The 20,894-nt window shown below is 37.4% G+C and overlaps 1 protein-coding gene across 3 annotated transcripts in view; it reads left to right on the forward strand.

The window, feature by feature from the left end:
- hdac4 (histone deacetylase 4) overlaps positions 1–20,894 on the forward strand; it is a 195,460-nt gene that overhangs the window by 105,812 nt on the left and 68,754 nt on the right. For all 3 annotated transcript variants that reach the window (XM_081369248.1, XM_081369249.1, XM_081369250.1), the window contains 4 exons: positions 1,860–2,104; positions 6,995–7,145; positions 9,118–9,238; positions 13,159–13,277. In XM_081369248.1, coding sequence (XP_081225374.1) covers positions 1,860–2,104; positions 6,995–7,145; positions 9,118–9,238; positions 13,159–13,277 — 636 coding nt within the window. The remainder of the gene's footprint in view (positions 1–1,859; positions 2,105–6,994; positions 7,146–9,117; positions 9,239–13,158; positions 13,278–20,894) is intronic.

A 20,894-nucleotide genomic window follows, 5' to 3' on the forward strand; every position in this document is an offset into this window, starting at 1 on the left:
TATATAATGTAAATGTAAAGCAGTCCTAATAATGGTAAAAGTTCTAGTTTATGGTGATGTGTTGATGATATTCTGGGGTTCCTAGACTTGCAGTAATGCTTGAATAAGCTTAATTTGCCTCCATTCTCTGTTTATTCTAATTACACAATGTTAAAAAGGAACAAACATAAATGCAAATGTCTTTTAATGATGTCCTACTTATTCTTGTGTTGAAATTCATTGCTCATTTAACCCACAAACCTTTTGGGCCTTGCGTACACTCGCGGTCGTAAAGCCACTTAACTTATCAACACAAGCATCCTCACTGCGGAATGTAATTGCTCAGTTCCTCAGTTTTCTTCAGATTTATCTGTTATGAGAGAGAGATGATTGAAGAAGATGCCGCTTCCTGATTCCAGTGACGCGGTTCGTGTTCGCCAGTAGTGAATCCAACCAAGATCTGTCTCAGGAACATGATGTTTCTTTGCTCTGTTTATTCTGATGTCTGGTGCGATGCTGCTGCAGTGCTGTACTCTTTGTGCACATTTTTGGGATATTTAAGATTATTTTTGATTGGACAATTGCTTCTTACTATCATTGTTTTCTGGTACTGGCAGGATTTGAGATGGCTCAGTGATCACCTGATCTGACACTTGCAGGTGCAACACAGTATTGTGATATCTTTGATTCTTGTCATCAAAACAAATATTTTTATTATTTTTGATGATTCTTTCAATTTCATTATTTGGTTTCACTTTATTTTGATGGTCCCTTTAACTCATTCTGTTGACTAAGTAACGTTGCACCTACATTACTACTACCTCTCATTAAAGTGTTAGTAGAATATTAGTAGACTGGTAGGGTTAGAATAAGTTGACATGTAGTTGCAAAGTTACTTTTAGTCAGTAGAATGTCTGTTGGGGAGCATCCAGCTTTCCAGCATCACAATAAAGAGTTAGCAGATATTCAGCAGACAGTCTTCTAATACTATAATGGGAGTTAGTTGACATGTAGTTGCATAGTTACTTACAGTCAACAGAATGTTCAAAAGGGACCATCAAAATAAAGTGTTATCCATTATTTTAATTGTATATTTATGAAGAACTTAAATAAAAATTAATTATGAATATTTCTATGTATATATTTACCTGGCACTTTTATTCATAACGACAAAAAAAGGAACATTACAATTTGAGCCAATAATATTCATAGTGTATGAATACATAGTGTGTGTGTGTGTGTGTGTGTGTGTGTGTGTGTGTGTGTGTGTGTGTGTGTGTGTGTGTGTGTGTGTGTGTGTGTGTGTGTGTGTGTGTGTCTATATAGATAGATAGATAGATAGATAGATAGATAGATAGATAGATAGATAGATAGATATAAACACAATAGATTAATTTGAAAATGGAAAAAAAATTCAATCATTAATAATTTTATTTGTATATTTATAATTAATGTTTATATTTTAGTTTTTAGTCTTTAACTTCATTATTTGAATTGTTGAATTTTTTGTTGGTTTTGGGAATGTTGGGAATTTCTGGAATGTTGGGAATGCGTATGGTGGTAAAATGTATAATCTTTCTACACATCAGTGTTTCCTGCAGGACAATATGTAAATGAGCTCTGTTGTGATTGGCTAACCTCTGAGTTCTCGTGTAATTCAAACTGTTTTCGTGCCAATCTGGTGAACACTAAATGGACAATATGTAAAAATTGTATGTTAATGTGTACGCTGTTGCAACATCAATAGGATGATTTCTCATTTTTGCAGCACCAACAAAGTTAAAACGTTGGCTTGATTCTTCCAACGTTCATACATGTTCTCCAAGTCCTGTTGAGTTTGTTGTTTTTCTCATTATTGTCTGTTTTCTCACTTTCCGCAGTTGATGTGAGTGTGGCGCTGCCACTTCAAGTGCCGCCTTCTGCCATCCCCATGGACCTGCGTGTAGATCACCAGTTCGCCCTGGCGCCGACGGACCCGGCCCAGCGTGAGCATCAGCTTCAGCAGGAGCTTCTGGCCCTCAAGCAGAAACAGCAGATCCAGAGGCAGCTCCTGATCGCAGAGTTTCAGCGGCAGCACGAGCAGCTCTCGCGCCAGCATGAAGCTCAACTGCAGGAGCACGTGAAGGTGAGCCGAGCACTCCTGACCCGGGGTGGGCGGTAAACAGTGCTGCGGGGCTGAGGTATTTTTGTAGGCCACCATGGAAGTTAACATCACCCTGGATCTCTCCACAAATGCCAAAAGAATTTTTCCGTTGGCTTTTGGAAGGGTGCGGAAAATAAGCTCTGCAACCAACAAAAGTTTATGAGTCTTACGCATTTTATTCAAGATAATCTTCACAAATGATTTTCAATTTTCAAGCATAAATACAATAGCCTGAAGTAAAAAGCTAAGCGTAGGCTATAAATGAACTACACCACGGTCGCATGACTTTAATCTCAGCCTCAAGACTTCACGCCGACAGACCGTTGGCTGAACATCTGTTGCATAAGGCACACACAATGGGAAACATGTTTCAAAGTCGTCGTCTGATTGGTTGAATTTATCAGGATTTCCAGGAGACATTGTTGCAGTAAACGTTCTTGAATTAATAATTTATTAGATGCACGGCGTGGGGACATCGACTTTACATTTTCACGACTTTAAACATGATGCTAAATAAAGTGGACTGTGATTGGTTACTTTACATGTCGGTCAGATGTCCTGTTGGACGGTCCTTGGCCAGTGAAAGCTGAGATTCTGCCATCAGTCTGAAGGTCTGGCTACGCAAGACTAGCATGTCTTCAATATCCACCATGAAGCTTCCGACAACTCTTTCTTTCTTTACATTTTTCCCGAACTTTTGAGTTAAAATAACTTGCAGTTAAAGTTTTATTAATTTAATTGATTAGACATGCTTTTCGATTATTAAAATTAGATTAAACCATTAAAATGGAATCCGGAAAAAATTAAATTGAAAAAAAAAAGATTTTTTTTTCTTTTAGTTGCCAGCCACCGCCAGCATTTTTGATAATTTGTTAACAAAAAATTCAAGGCCTCCAGAATATTTTGTTGTATGAATATCTAAATAAGCAATATATTTAAAGAAATAGCAGAGCCTCTGCTTAAAAAAAAAAAAATAATAACTTTTATTCTAGCTTCATGCATTCTTTTTTATCAACGTTTTCTTTTCTTTTTTAAAGGCTACGACATGCAATGCTTTTATCACTTGTTTCTGCTCCTTATTTGCCTGTGTTTTGATCCGGAGATTCTCTACTCTTTCAGAAAATGCGTAATAACGCCCCCTTATAACAGTGAAGACACAGAAAATTCCGTCAATGGCAGGAAAAGAGTTAATTAGACATGCTTTTTGATTACTAAAATTGAATTATACCATTAAAATGGAATCCAGAAAAATGAAAACGTTAAACGCTCAATGTGGGAAGCCCCAAGGTATTTCTAATATATTTTATGTCAGAATAAAATGTGAAAATATCTTGAGCTCGTGTTAACCACAGACCTCATCCCAGGCACACACTTAAATGAAGAGCTGTGGCGTTGTTGGTTTTTGGGAGATTTTGATGTGTTACTCATTGAGAAGAAGAAATAAAGCTCACAAGCCAGATAGACTACTTTTTTATGATACATTCATAGTGCTTTTTTGAGCTTGACAGTCATGGTCACTGTGAATTGTATGAATGGACAAGTGGTGCTTGAACATTGCTTAAAATGTCAAATTTTCTGTACGATGGATAAAATAACAACACATGGGTTTGGAATGACATGAGGGGGAGTAAATAATTAGAACCTTTAAGAAGCTCACGATGCTGCGGTTCTCGTCTCCGTTCCTCCCTTCCTTTAGGGCTTTCCACTCTTCTGTCTTCGATTTTCCATTTCTTTCTGCGGAATGAAGTTTGTTTGGATATTGAATATTATTGGAGAGTGAGATGCAGAGCGTTTGGTAAATGTCTGCATCATACGGCTCTGTCGTGCCTGTGGCTCTCTGAGGCAGCGCTGCTGTCATTGGCCTTCAGACTGAGCGTTCATTGTGAGTCCGGCGACTGCAGCGGGGAATGAGGACAGCCAATGGGTGACTGCAATCTCGGTATGGGAACTCTGTCCTTGGGAAACACCGGGAGCCTGTGAGCTCAGCAGACCTCCGGCTTTGCTGTGTTGCCACAGAGAGGTTTCTGGCCAATGGGAGCGAGGCAGCCCTGAGGGTGCTATAAATAGCCTCACAGGCTGCGGGCAGTGTCAGAGCTAATCTCACTGCTAAATGGACAAAATGTAACGTAGGGGTTTGATGGATGCCGTGCTTTTGTCGTGACACCTTGCTGATGAGAGGGAGAAGAGAACCGATTGGATTTTTCAGCAGTTTCTTACTTAGCTGCAAACTGCAGAAATGCTGAAAGAGATTTTTCAGTTTCCTGTGCAGTCAAAGATTTAATTATGAAACACATTCTCATTATTTAGTAATTATTGTTGGATGGTCTAATCCTGCTTGAGGCTGTTAGCTGATTGTCTTTTAGAAAAGCATTAAGATGCATGTACATCCTTGTTTCATATGTAAAATCAATGGCTTCTATCTAGGGCTGCAACTACCAACAGTTCTGATAAGATGCAAAATATAAAATATATATATTTTTAGATGTTTAAATATATATATATATATATATATATATATATATATATATATATATGCATCATATGAAAACATTATTTCTTGTGTATATGTATGTAATATTTATCCATTCAATAGTTTCAAATGAATTAAATCAATTTATATACTTATTAATATTTATTGTTATATATGTAACAGTAAAATTTAGGATAATCATATAAATGTTAAATAATTTTAACGTGTTATTTTTCCATAACTAGTTTGTGTATGTGTGTGTTTATGTATGTATGTGTGTGTATATATATATATATTATATTTATACACATACACACATTTTTTATGCAGTAATATATACACATTAGGGATGCTAATGATTAATCAATGATAATAATTTTATCGATAAAGCTTCGCCGATTAAGCAAGGTCATGCGCATACGTGACGCTCAACCGCGAAACACGTAAAGCAGACCCGAGGAGAAATGAAGCGAGCGCGCTGAAGTTATGTTTGAGATCATTTTACGTTAAAAGGCCAGATTTACACCTTCATGACTATAAGTTTGCGTGTGCATTCGCAGCCTTTTGTTTTGTGCAAATGTAAGTTGTGTAGATGTTTGAATATACATCACATGAAAAAATGACATTGCATTGACCAAGCACTCAAAGTATATTCTGGCCTTAAACAGCCCAGATGTGATGTGAAGTAATGGTTAGACCTGTGCCTGTTGATGGGGTGAGGTAGATGTCAATGGATTGGAAAGCTGCAGTTAGAAATGTCAAAGCTTTGCCTGATGAGGAAGTCTTTGTGGTTCGGGCAATGTGCTCTCCGCTCTACATGTCATCATCATCATAGCCTCTATCCTCGTTCTGCCAAGCGACAGACGCCCATGACTCATCGCTGGTGATATCCAGGAACTGCAGAAAGAGATGTGGAAAGTGAGAGGAAGGAGTTATATAACCAAAAAGAGGACTTTAGTTTCTTTGGATAAAATCATCTACTTAACTGACTGCTTACTTACAGGCTATCCATGTGCTTTATTACACCCTGTGCTAGTGTTAATGCGATTTAACTGACCAGAATCGCCAGTATCCACTCAACATTCAAGCATCAGAGATAGCAGCCTTATACAACTCTGATATTACCCATCATGAGCCAGTAATGGATGTGACTGCTGCTGAGCTGAATAACTGTCGAAGTGGAAATGCAGTTAAAGGGAAATGTTAGACGAAATTGCTGCATTTACAGTGCTCAGTGTGAGAGAGATTACCACCATCTTTAAACTGTCTTTTTAGGCGAGGACTTGTCGAGGTAATTGCGCACGTTAGTTTCATCTGGAAAAAAAAAAGTGGAATGATGCTTTTATGCTTCACAACAAGACATCGATAAACACATTCAGGAACTTTGTTCTTGTTTGATGCCATATTTTCAGCAATTGCATCCCGTCATTAGCGGTACAGCTTTGGGTACAGCTTGAGTCAATGTGAAATGCTGTTTGCATCTCATTTTAATACCGTATCTGATATCTGATATTTAATACAATATCTGATTTGTTTCCATGTGAAAAAAAAATAGAAAAAATGTATAAAGAAAAAAATACACAGAAACTACTGTTCAAAAGTTTGGGGTCGGAAAGATTTTTTAAAAATGTTTTTGGAAGAAATCTCATGCTCACCAAGTCTGCATTTATTTGAGCAAAAATACAGTAAAAACAAATATTTTGAAATAATACGATTTGAAGTAACTGCTTTGTAGCAGTAATTATGGCTGTCAGAAATAACTTGTTAATTTCTGGGAAAATAAGTGTAAATACGTGCAATACTGACGTTGTATTGAGAGGATCAATCCTCACATATGAATATTGATACCAACATTTTTAATTGGTAATTTTTTTTTACTTACTTTGAAAATTAATGTGCAAAGTAAACTTGAAAAAAAAAGAACTGATAGCTCTCAGATACAGTATATCTCATTCAAATATTTAAAATATAAAAAAATTATGTTGTTTCCAGATTAATTTAAAGACACAATGCAGAAAATATGTATTACAACATAAAAATATAATATAGTTATATTAGTTTGACTGTATATATATAGTCAAAATATGTATTACAACATAAAAATTAAATATAAAATGTAATAATATATATATATAAAAAAAGTAATACTGACCCTGAACTTTTGGATGGTAGTTTATTAATTTTTCATTTATTTAAAAAAAAAAAATTGAAGACAAAACACTTTTTATGTTTACATTTTATGTACATATTTTGGCACGTTATTTTAAATAAGAACAGGATCACGTTTTAGGAAACCAAATAGAGTCAGTTTTGAATTTTTGATGTTAACTTTGAGACAATTGAAATCAAGGTCCAGTAAATTTACTTAAATAATGTATGCCCCCCTTTTTTCCCCCCTTCAGCATCAGCAGGACCTTCTGGCCCTGAAACATCAGCAGGAGCTCCTTGAACACCAGCGGAAGTTGGAGCGTCATCGTCAGGAACAGGAGATGGAGAAACAGCAGCGGGAACAGAAGCTCCAGTTACTCAAAAACAAAGAACGCGGCCAAGAGAGTGAGTGTCCTCACACTCACTCAACATCTCATTACCTGACTGAAACGCATAAAGATCTTCCATTTATTGGGCTAATTAGCACTGCGGCATGGATGTTTGACTCAGCGTTATACTCGCTTTTCATAACCAAAATTGAAAAAGTTTCAGACTGAAGTAGTCAAAAAGCCCATAATGTTGTCAAAGCCATGGACTAGCGGTTAGGTCAGGTATCGCACCACTCATGCAGATGATATGAGTTTGAGTCTAGCTCACATCCTTTCCTTCTGACCATAATTTCCTGTTTTCTTTCTAAAAACAAGTTCTTTTCAATAAGTCACAAAAGAGCAGATATAAAATAAAATGTTTTGCTTTCTGTATATAATTTACTCCCAGTTTGAATAACCGTTTTGTTCTTCTGCAGAGCAAATATGGGCTTGCTACTGCTACTGGATACATGTAAGATAGGCTGTTGCTGCATTAATAGATATAAAATAAATCCTGCAGCAGATCTAGGCAGGTGGAGCTGGGGGAGGTGGGGGGTTTCAGCAAACAATGAACCAGACTACACTGTAAAAAGTGAATAGTTGGATCAACTTAAAAAAAATACTTCAATTGGTAACACCTAAATATATTAAGTTTTCTCAACTTAAATTATCGTGAAAAATGTGATAATTTAAGTTGAGAAAACTTAATTTATTTAGGTGTTACCAATTGAAGTATTTTTTTTAAGTTGATCCAACTATTCACTTTTTACAGTGTATTAAAATGTTAATCAAGCAATCTAATTGGCTACAAGATCAGCAGAGGCCAATCAGCTTGTGCCATGCTGTAATTATGTGATAGGTTTTAGATTGCATGTGAAGGACCTATCAGTCTGCACCCTCTAGAGTTTCATGACTGAACTAGATATTTAATAATGTAATTATTAAAAAACAAAACTCCAGTCCCACTTTATATTAAGTGGCTTTAAGTGCTATGTAGTTACATCAAAATATAAGTACAATGTACTTATTGTGTTCATGTTGTATTGTAAAACACTTTTGCTGCTATTGAGGTGTGATACGGGTAAGGTTAGGGACAGGTGTGGTGGTATGGTTAAGTTTAAGGTATAAGGGAAAGGTCAACAGTGTAATTATAAATGTAAAAACATGTATGTACACAATAAGTCCATTGTATCAAATGATTAATTTCAATGTTAGTACATAGTAGTTAAAGCCACTTTATATAAAGTGGGACCAGCACACCTCCCATGCACATTAAGTTTAGTTACAGGTATAAGAAATAGTAACAGTGATTCTTTCACTAGTTCTGTTTATTTTATAGAATGTTCTTGGCAGTACAGCCAGTCTATTTTTATCCATCGCTGTTGTTGTTGACACGGCGGTCACCTGTAGCCCGCGAGCAGCGCGTGTTGTCTGGCGACGCAGATGTGTACGTACACCAGCGACGGCCTCTGGGGACATGTTTACAGACAATGGGAAAGGTGGTAATTGAAGGAAAAGCTGTGAGAATGCATCCATCTGATGTGTTTCTTTCAGAGTGAGAACAATAGTGAGAAAAAAGACATCTTTGTTTAACCGTTGCGGTCTCTGTGGAATTGGAATAGAGAGTCTGCTCTCTATTTAAGACAGGATAAAGGGGCCGTTTCTCTCAGATGTAAAGAGATATCTGAATCGAGTCGGGCTGCAGTGGAATAGCTGTTTATCGACACCAGAAAACAAGTGTCAGCCTTTGTAGTCTTGATCAATTGGGCACTGTTCGATCTTCTCGGTCTCATGCCGAAGAGACTATTAAGAGTTTTTGTTAACACCATTTAGAAGACGAAATTACAGCGCTGCAAATTACAGGGTGTAGAAATGGTGAAGGAATTGACTCAAAAATGCATAAAACCCCTTCCCGAGGCTTTTAGAGAAATCTAGCTGGATAACACAGCTAGATGCTTTGAGAATGCCATTGATGTCCCGCTGCTTGAACTGTGAGCTCTGATTGACAGGCGCTGTGGCGAGCACTGAGGTGAAGATGAGGTTGCAGGAGTTTGTCCTCAACAAGAAGAAAGCGCTGGCCCAGAGGAGCCTCAACCACTGCCTGTCCAGTGACCCGCGCTACTGGTACGGGTGAGTATCGCAACCTGCTCAGGGCTGATCTTTCAAACATTTTACTGGTCCCTTTTATATCTTACTTTAACAGAGTGGTCAACTGAGACAGATTTATATGCAGTTTACACTTAAGTGCTAACACGCAACTCAGATGTGTCAGGGAGAGCGTCTTTTCTGTTTTTTGCTGCTACATATATCACAAACTACATCAGTATGAGTGCATGTTTGCAAAGTGCAAGAAAGTAAAATATTATTAATAAAAATAACAAAAAATAATTACACAAGTGCTTCACCTATCAAAAATGTATTACAAATGTATAAAAAGTCAAGTGAAATAAGTAGCATACAATAAAAAGGCATATGCAGTAATGTAAAAAAGAAAATATATATATCTTTTTTATATATATATATATATACTGTGTATATATATATATATATATATATATATATATATATATATATATATATATATATATATATATATATATATATATATATATGTGAATTTTACAAACATTTAATTTTGAGAATGATAGTTAATTGCTATTGCTATATGAGTCAAGCTCCAATATGTTTTTTGTTTCTCCAAATGATGAGCAGAGTGAATGAGTAGGCAGTGTTTTTCTGTCGTTTGAGATGCATCAGGAGAAATTGGGTTTACACTGTGAATACGATGTGGTCACAACACATTAACTGTGTGAAGTTGTGAACTGCTGATACCGATTTTCTTTCAAAGGACTATAATTCATAAGATCTTCTGTGCAAAATTTTTTGTTTAGTTTTAGTTTTTAGCAAAAGTAAAAAGAACAAATAAACATTTAAATTAATTAGAGTTATGAAATAAACATGGCTGTAAGTTTTATTAAGTTTTAGTATACAGTGTTCAGGTTAGAAATACTACAGAAATTAAAGTAATCAAGGATAGTCTTCATTGTTAAAATTAAATACAGATTCATTTTCTTAGTCTTTTGTTCTTTTATTAACATGACAGTCTCTTTAATAGTTAATGCATGGATCCAATATACTGTTACACAACATTTATCTTTCGAACACTCCACCGTTTTTTGAAATAGGGCTTATTCACATTCTTTCACACATTTAGATTGGTGGGTAAATGCATTTTTGTCTCAGTGCATGCATTGTTTTAGTTTGACAGGGTCGGCGCTAGCTTAGCTTAGCACAATGAATGGAATCCTTTGTTGCCAGCTAGCATGTCCTGAGTAAAAGTGATAAAAAAATTAAAAAAAAGAAACCCACGTAATTACTTCTTGTGGCCTGCGTATTCACAAGGAGTACAAATAGCAATGCAGATTAACACTAGGTGATTTCCTAGGCAGATATTGACTTGGGACTAGATTAGGGGGAAGCGCAGGCGAAGCACTCCTACTTGGGCGCAGAGATATCACGCAACACATGAAATTCCACGACTTCCGTCAACATACCGGCCATAATATAGTCCCAAGTCAATATCTGCCTAGGAAATCACCTAGTGTTAATCTGCATCGCTATTTGTACTCGATGTGAATACGCAGGCCGCAAGAATTACGTGTTTTTTTTTTTTTTTATCACTTTTACTCAGGACATGCTAGCTGGCAACAAAGGATTCCATTCATTGTGATAAGCTAAGCTAGCGCCAAACCTGTCAAACTAAAACAATGCATGCACTGAGACAAAAATGCATTTACCCACCAATCTAAATGTAGGAAAGAATGTGAATAAGCCCTATTTAAAAAAACGGTGGAGTGTTCCTTTAACCAATTAGGTTCCAAAACTGACTGTGTTTAGCTGAATACTTGCCAAGACGGGCATTTTGAGTATTTAGTAGCCATTTATTTTGGTACTCGCGACTCACAAGCTGTTTGAGAGGCGGCTTGTGCGCTCCACTTCTATAGATCAGTGGTGCGCATGCTTTTTGTGTGAGCACGAAACCTGCGGGAATTAGTAAAATGATGCACAATACAAGCATTATTTAACCGGAGCGAATGAAACGAGTGAGTGAGAGGAGGCGGGTGTGTGTTTCACTTAACCGTCGGAGAGAAGAGAGTGAGAACACGCAGCTGACGTTATTGCCTGTGCCCCTGGCAGCAAAACTGAATCGCCGTTTCCCAGTCTGGGCCGATCATGCGGAAAATCGTCCGATTGCGGTCTCTGCATCTCTATTTTTAACTACCTCTGAATATGGTAGTACTCTGAATACTGAGTACGGTAGTCTGAATATGAGTACCTCTGAGTGATTGAATACTGAAGTGGTTTGGGCATGTTCACACCTGTATTTTACATTGACACACTTGTGATCAGATCATCTGCAGCGGATCTTAATGGCAGATCAAAACAGCTAAAGATCCACATTCTACATGAAGTTGATGCCAAACTTCAGACTGAATATCCCTGTAGTTTTTGCTTGCAGCAGTATTCCAAAATAAAAGCATGTTATATAAGTTTCTGTTTTGATTGATTGACAGTTTTGTTTTCCCTCTTCAACACACAAAAGATGTAGATCTGGCTGTCATCTATGCATTCGTGAAAAATTTGAATAAGTTTTGATTGGGCCCAATCTCATGTGTGGAAGATAACGGGGAAGAGGAGGCAGTGTATCAGAGTGTCTGTGTGTGTGTGTGTGTGTGTGTGTGTGTGTGTGTGTGTGTGTGTGTGTGTGTGTGTGTGTGTGTGTGTGTGTGTGTGTGTGTGTGTGTGTGTGTGTGTGTGTGTGTGTGTGTGTGTGTGTGTGTGTGTGTGTGTGTGTGTGTGTGTGTGTGTGTGTGTGTGTGTGTGTGTGTGTGTGTGTGTGTGTCTGAATATGAAAGTGAAAAACTCACTCCATCAAGCCCACCTTTCACGCTCCTCATCTGTGAGGCTTGGAAAATGGGAAGAGAATGTTCCTTTTGAAAGAAATGTTCCAGGCTTTTGCATTCATTTCACATACTTCTGTACTTGTGTTCAAAAGTTTGGAGTCTGTAAAAAAAAAAAAAAAGACCAAGGTGGTTCATTTGTTACTGTAAAAACAGTAAAAAAATTAAATAATACAACCATTTAAAATAACTTTCTATTTTAATAGGTAATTTATTCCTGTGATGCAAAGCTGAATTTTCAGCATCATTCCTCCAGTCTTCGGTGTCACATGATCGTTCAGAAATCCATTTTATATGCTGATTTGCTGCTCAAGAAAGATTTCTAATTATTATCAATGTTGAAAACAGTTTTTGCTGTTTTATATTTTTGTAGAAACCATGATGCATTTTTTCAGGATTATTTGATGAATAGAAAGTTTAAAAGAACATAATTTATTTCAAACTTGAATCTTTTGTAACATTATAAATGTCTTATCAATTTCATGCATCCTTGCTGAATAAACATATTGATTTCTTTCTTTCATAAATAAGTAAATACAAATCTTACTGACCCCCAAAGTTTTTAATGTTGCTGTATGTTTAAGCCAATAGCTTCTTCATTTCAGACATCCACAATACTGATTACAACATTTGCTCTAGGATTGATCAGAAGTGAGGTATTTCTGTAGCCTCTGTGGACTATTAAACCAGATCATTGGCGCTCCTGGTCTGTTTGAGATGAGCTGACGATAGACAGATTCAGTTCTTGGGTCTGTGGCGATGCCAGCTGACCTTAGACGACCCAGTGCAGTTGTTTTTCCTGTAAAGGAGGAGCTATCTCTTTCATTTTTGCAGAGCTTTGATAGTTTGCCACTGATGTTTTGAATTGTGAATGTGTGAGCATGTTAATTTGTGAACAGAATAATGCCCCGCCCCCCTCTCTTAGGCTTCACTGAGGCATTATGGGTGATCTGAGTTTGCATTCCCGTTACTTGGCAGAAACCGTCCTAGTGCTGGGAATGGAGAGCAGCTGTGTGTGGAAATGTCTTGAAATGCACATATTTGACTACCTATGCTTGCTCTCATGAGTGTTTGTGATTTGTTCCACAGGAAAACCCAGCACAGCTCCCTGGACCAGAGCTCACCACCTCAGACAGGGATTTCCACTTACAACCACCAGTTGCTGGGAATGTACGACCCCAAAGATGACTTCCCGCTCCGCAAGACAGGTACTATAAAACTAACCCCCTTCTTCCTAATGTGCCCTGGCCCTTCAGACTTTCGCTAGGGTTGCTTAGGCCAGTTCAGGTTTACTTGTTTAGAACTGGTTCCAAAACACGTGGAACAACCTCTGTGACTTTTGCTTCCATTGACACTTGTGGAAACCCTTTTTTTTTTTTTCTGAAGATGCAGAAGCCTTTTTCTCACACCCACACACAACTGTACAAGATTGTAAAGTTCAACTTCAATGGCTGCAAAACTTGAATTTAATTTGCAAACAGTTAATATAGTCAAACCTTTCTGAACAGTGTTATTTTCAAATTATTTATATACTATTATAGTTTTATTCATATTTTGAATTAACTTTAATTTAGTTTTAAAATTAGTTTTAATTTGCCTTTTTTTAATGTGCTTTTTAAAAATTGTATTAGTTTTTGTTCTTTTTAAATATTACTATTACTGTAGGTTTAATTTTTTAGATTTAGTTTTTTTTTTATTATTATTATTATTTACAGTTTATAATTATAGTATTTCAACTTAAAATTAGAAATGTTGCTTGGCAACCAACTGAAATAAGTTTAGGTTTTTCATCTAATATTTATTTTATTTTATTTCAGCTTTATTTCAATTAACAAAAATGTTAACAGTTGTAGTTAAAAACTTAAAAAGGGTGAAAAATCTGTGTTTCGATCCCAAATTCAAAGCAATAAAGTAAAAATAAATGTTAAAAATGTGTTTTGCATAAATTATACCTATTTTAAGACCATTAGGATCTTTTGCTTGTAACCGTATTCCCAATTTATTGACGCATTTTATTTCTATGACAATTAAATTAGAATAGAATTAAAATAGAATTAGCAAATTTAGTACAACAAATACTTCAGTAATGTATACTTTTTAATTGAACTTCAACATTTACCAAATTAAGTATTTAATTACAATTTAAAAAAAATGAATGTCACATTAATGAGAATTCGGAAGAGAAATGTGCTGAATTGTCTTGAAAAAATATGATTAAATACATTTAAAAATAAATAAATAAATGGTACCATTTGATTTTATTTTACTTTTGAAACATGACCAGGACGTGTTCTTTACAATTTTTGTGAGATCCACCTTCACGAACAGCTCGGTCCAGGTAACATTGTCCAGATTTCCTGGATAACACTGAAGACTCTTGTCCTTCACACCTTGCAGAACATTCTGGAAAGTTTTCTGCTTCTGAGAAAAGGCGGAGGGTTAGGTATAGACATTCTCTGTGGCATCTGCTGTGTATTAAGAAGGGCTCCAGTGTCTGTGGGCTGGCATTGGTCCTGTGCCCCCCTGCTTCAGCATCGCTGTCTTCACTATCAGGGCTCCAGACGGTGTGTGTTAAAGAACTTGTACCCCCTCCCTCTCTGCTGCAGGAGAGCACTCAAGGGCAATTCCTATGCAGACTCACTTTGGGCTGGTTTAGGTAGCGCAAGGCCGCTGTGCTCATTAATCACACTGGAAATGGGCCTGTCAGGGACCCGCAGTACAACCTGCCCTGGGCCTTTAGCACACACAGAGCCCCGGTGAGACCTGCGTAATTACAGTGCAGGCCTGGGGGGGGGGGGGGTGTTACGGGTGCATTACAGTCGTAACTGCGGATGGAAGGTGAATGCATCTCCTGCTACTTAAAGCAAAGTGTCCAACTGTGCAGAAACCTTTATGACCTCTGGGCCGGCATTAAGATGACAGTTGACGTTCACTGCACTCAGAGTCCGAAATGAACTTTTTGCCCCACCTGCCAAATTACAGGTGAACTGAGACAATGTGCAGGTTCCAATTTTATATAAAATAAAATAATATTTTATTAATATTAATTTAAGTTTGAAAAAAATGCATATATAGCTTTTATTAAGTTTATTATTGTATTGCTTCAACTAAACAAAAATGATAAATAACGCCTTAGCAATATATATATTAATATATTATATATATATTTAAAAAAAAAAAACGTTTTTTATTGCCTTGGTGCCATGAAACTGGACCTTTCATAGACAGCTGATTATTTTATTTATTTGTTGGCTTGATGTGATGAATATTTCACCATATGTGTTGGTCAGGAGGGGGAAAAAAGCCGTCCTAGACAAATAAACAACGCAAGGAATAGATGTTAGAAGATGCGTGTTTTCTTTAATAAACTATTTCAGTGTTTAATTTTAATTGCATTTACATTTATTCATTCAGCTGACTTTTTTTTTTCATTTGTCACTTAAGCAAATAATCTGAGCCTCTTATAATCATTCTCATAATTTCAGTAGCGTACCGTGGGGTTTCAGTCAGGGCCTTCAGTAACGATCTACCCCCCCCCCCCCCCCCCCCAAAAAAAAATAAAAATACAATCATGCACTGTATGCACTGCGTAACATCAACGACGAGACAGCTGATCTTCAACCTCAGCGCACACGCACACCACTGTACATTATAAAAGCTGAGCTGAAACATCTCGCGCACGGATGTAAGTTAGTAATACAAATAAATAAAACATCTCCGGTTAACTAGCAGGACATTAATTTTCGTTTGTTGAATAAGATGCATTCTAGCGCTGAAATGTGTTGTTCAAGCTGAGTGCTCGTTGCCGCTGTTATCAGTGGCGCGGATACAGTGTTCTCTTGTGGCTCGCGCACAGTTTTCACTCAGATGCGCGCTTCAATCTAGCGCCGTTGCGGAGACTTTCTATTCGTTGAAATCTTACAAAACAAAATGCACACAAACGCCTTGCTTGATATACAACCACTGATGAACATATTCGGTAAAATAAAAATAAAAAACTATACAAGTGTGGACTCGAACCCAGAACTTCTGACACACTTGGCTAAAGTTCTACCACTGGACCATCGTCGAACACTAAAGTTGCATAGTTATCAATGGATTTACTCACGTGGAAATTCTCGGTATTAACAAAATTGGTAGATCTAGAATGACAAATGTACCCAAAATGACCCAATGTACTAATGAAATTTATTTCTGGACATCGTAATGTTATTTTTCCTGAAAATTGTTATTGTACACAAACATGTATTGTATCTGCCCACCCATGTCGATGACATCAGCGCGGGCTAGCCATCGACACATCGCTGGGCCTCTGGGGCGTTCTGTCATACGCATCACAATTTGATTGGCTGATAAAACACGTCAGTCAAAGTTATGATCAATTGGAAAACGGCAGCTTCAACGGAAGGCTAGCTATACTACTAGTGCTGGTCCACGGCGTTTAGATGACATGTAAAATCCAGCTCAGACTCACAAAAAATAACCATATTCTTTCTGGAAATATAATTGTAACGTACTGATAGACAGTAATTGAATTTAGACATGTTCAGACACACATTAATTTAATTTTAGAAAAAAAAAATTCTATTTTGACAGGGCCAGCAGAGAAGGCCCTGCTGGCTCTGACGGCACACCACTGCATAATTTAGATGTTGACAAGTTACCGGTCACATTTGGCTCTCGGCGAGTGTCAATATTGGCCCCTGATTTCACTGTTACAACCCGCTGTTTGGTTTGATATGATCCAGTGTTCCCACAGATCATTGTTTTCATTATCCGTGAGTGGCACAACCTCTTTGACGTTCTTTCATGGTTATATTTCCCATGCGAGCTGTTAACCTGGGAAAGCAGCAGGATGATACAGGCGGTGGAACTTCGGGAAAGAGGATCTGATGGTCTGAACGTCAAACTGTGAAATGTTCTTTGTTTAGTTCTGATGATTGAGTTTGCGGTAAGGCTCGTTTGCGAGTCGATTCCAGTCCTCCCGCTGTAGATAAACCTCAGTTTGCTCTGGCTGGCAGAGTGCATTCCTGCAGTGGGGATACGGAGAAGGAGGGTGGCCCAGGCCTTAACCAGAACTGTTTGACGCTCTCTTTCCCTCCATACCGCCCCTCTCAGGACAGGCCAGAGTCTGTTTTCTCACGTCTCACCTAACCGTCCGACATCTGGAACCTTGGCTGTTGGCAGCTGCAGGAAGTGTGATGTTGTTTTAGGACAGTGAAGTCTGCAAGATGTCCAGTGCCATGAATGGTGCAAAGATGGTTCCTCGTCTGTATGTGTGTCATGATTTTCTAATAGTGGTGACCAGTGTTTTGGGGGGTAATACGTTAGAGGTTGTGTGATCAAAGAGCTTTTTTAACTAACGAGTGTTGCTTTTATAGTTATTTTGTTCAAACAAGAAATGCATGTTACATAATCAGATTTTTTTCCCCAATCTAACATCTAATCTAACGTCAGTTTTTTAAATACATATGTAATCAGATTTTTTTGACAATCAGATTTTCTCCCCACAAGAAGTACGTTGCTCATTAAATGTACACTGTATAAGTCAAATTTTCAAATAGTAATGTATCATGTATTTAGATTTTTTTTCAATATGCCTAATCTTTTTTTTTTTTACACACAATCAGATGTTTTCATGCAGAAAGTAATCCTTGCAGATGAAATGTACACAATATCAGCTACTTTTTCAAATAACATTTCATTTAATCAGATTTTTCACGCACCAAGTAATACATTGTTCTTTAAAATTTAACACTATCAATTACTTTTTACAAATATTTTTTTCACTTAATCTTTTGTTGCTTATTAAATTTACACAAATGACTTTTTTTCCAAAGTAACATTTTATATAATATGATTTTTGTTCACGATCAGATTTTTTCACACAGAAAGTGATTCATTGCTCATTAAATTTACACAATATCAGTTTATTTTCTTTAAAAGAAGTACAGTAACGTTATGTAATCAGATTTTTCACATAATTTTCACAGTATCAGTTACTTTTTCAAACAAGTAATTATGTATTCAGATTTTTCCACGAATTCACTTATTAAATTGACACAATATCAGGTCCTTTTTCAAATAAGTAACATTACTTGTACATGTAATAGTTGTTAAGTACACAAATTTTACACTTTCAAGTAAATAATGTTAATTTCCCATTTTTTAGTATGAAGCAGCCAAAAATAACACTGTGTCTTCGTCATAAACTTGTTCATAAGCAATGGCCTTGTCTTGTTTCTGATGATTATACCAAAGAATTAAAAAAATTGCAACTTTTTGTCAGAAATTTTACTTTCGGATTTGTGATGCTTTACGTTGTTTCTTGTGAATGTGAGATGGGGATTAAAAAAAGTAAAAAGTAGATGAAAAATAACATGACATGAACATGCAATAAAAAGTAATGCAAATTTGGAGCATGTTACTTTTTAAAGTAACATTCTTCAGCAGTGGTGTTGACACGTTCTTCCTTTCCTCGCTAGGTGTGAATGTATCCTGTAAGTATGTGACTCAGCGAGAGCTCTTTTGTTTCATTCATGCGTTCTCTCTTCTGAACGTGTTCGAGCAGGCAGGAAGGTCACAGAGCTGACTTTTTGCGCAGAGCAGGCTTGCAGCAACTGTGACTCTTTTGCTGTGTGACTCATTCTTTTACATGTCATGTACAAAGTGTTTGTTCCTGGCTCAAAATATGATTTGCTCTTAACCGCCTTGGGGCAGTGAGTAGATGAGTAGAGTCTGTTATGCCTCACTTTGTGAAACGCAAGTTGTACTTGTTCTAATTTCATCAGAAATAGGACACTTTTACAGAAAATGAGTTTGAGACGTTGCACAAAGCATTGCCGTTGCACTTCTCATTTGTACTCCGTATGAATCGCCTGCAGGTTACATTGAAGTGCTCTTCACATTTATGTTGACACGTCAATTTTCAATAGGGAATGTACAGAATTAGAAAGCCGAGGATGGAGAAATCTGGAAGGAATTGAGCTTGAGCTTTAAACACAATTACTCTAATCAGCCTGGAGGTTGCAATTTGTGACCTAATACCTGCTAATAACAGCTGGGATTCAGGCTGGTGAACAGCAGTAAAGGACAGAAGCAGATGTCGCGTCAACCGAATATTTTCCGTCATTGACTGTTTTTTTGTTGTTGTTTTTTAAGCAGTGATGGAAAAATCTGAAGGCCGTCCATCATTTTGACAGATTACACTGAGGGTGATGTATTCTAACATGTAACTGTAATTCCCACCCCTGTCCAGTTGGTGGCGTGTGTGCTCCAGTATGGCAACAGAGTTCTGCCTCCAGAACAAAATTAAAACTGCCACGAGAAGTCATCAGTCAGAGGCAAAGATGCAAAATCTAAAGAGTTGCCTCTGCATTAGTCTCCCTTGATGTGTTAGATTACACAAAGGCGATCATCCAGTTTAAGTCGATGTGAACCTGGAAGAAGATTTGAGTTCAGGAAGATACAGAGCTTCGATTGAGTTTAGTTCAGTTCTTTTTTTACGGTTTGTTCGCATTACAATCGGAATTTTATTTTTTAAATATATTGTATTGTTCATAGTTGTTTTAGATTAAGTTTACCTTTCTGTAAAGCTTTGCCTTTCCATTTTTCATGTACAGACGATTATGTTGTCAAAACAATCCCCGTTCACATGGATTTGCCAAAACAATTAAAAACATGGCAGGCCAGTAGTTGGCGATGTCACTTTGTGAAGAAAAACTATGCGCCTGTAGACTGAACATGTAATACGCATGCGCATGACATCACCGTTTTCACAAATTCGCTTTTTTGTAGTTTACAAAAGACAATAACAGCATTTACTTTTCAAAAATGTGCACTTTGAAACCCATTTGGAAATGTTAGCGTTTTCAGGCTCCCAAAACACTCTTGTTGTGTAAATGAACGGCCAAAACGCATGAAAAGTTGTCCCTTGTTAGTTGAAAACGTTGTCGTTAAACGGCCCCTTAGTGGCCTCCGCTGTCACTGCGGAAAAACAAACCTTCATCTTCTTCGTGTGGTGTTGAACATGAAGTGACACAGAGTCTCTGTTCACATATATGTTTGTTGAGCGCGTGAACGCAATGGCCAATCGTAGGCGTTGAAATTAGTCTGAATCCACTCTATATGGGGGTCTCCTGCTAGAAAATAATAATCTTGTTTAAAGCCACACCGCGGAACTTTTGCGGGCGCTAGGGGCACTAGACCTGGAACTTTCACGTCTAGCGCCCCTAGAGGCCACAAGCGCCGCAGCACTGTCGCGAAAGTCTAGAAGACAGTATATCAGAGCCTATGGTCACGTGACGGCCGTAAAGCGATATGTTCTCCAGGTCACATGACCTGTTCAACGATGGTCCGTCTCCTCCAAACTTACATAGGCGGTATTTCAAGAGGGCAGCCCCGCTCGGAGCATTAATAGTGTCAAACGCTGTATATTGGGCTGAGGAATCATTTAAAATAACTCGTATGCGTCAACTCTTTAGGGCACAAAGTCCACGGTGTGGCTTTAAGAGTTCTTAGACTACTTAAAATGCTTAGACTTAAAACGGCCTTGTCTACCGCTAATGAGTATCCATGCCCTGCCCTGAACATGATGTCCACTCCACACGACTTCTGTTTGTCTCCTAAGAGCTCATTTCCCTTATCTGGATCTAAGTGCTTTTTTAATAGCTGTAGGGTGATGATTTCTGCATGTCATTTCCTGTCGGCTCTGTTGACAACTTGTCCTAGCTAACACACTGCCTGCATGCTCTTATCAGACTGATAACTCCTCCAGATCTCTTCAGCAATCATCATCGTCATGAAAATGTACCTTCAAAATTGTC

Source organism: Scardinius erythrophthalmus (assembly GCF_964197995.2).
Source record: "Scardinius erythrophthalmus genome assembly, chromosome: 6".
Classification (NCBI taxonomy): domain Eukaryota; kingdom Metazoa; phylum Chordata; class Actinopteri; order Cypriniformes; family Leuciscidae; genus Scardinius; species Scardinius erythrophthalmus.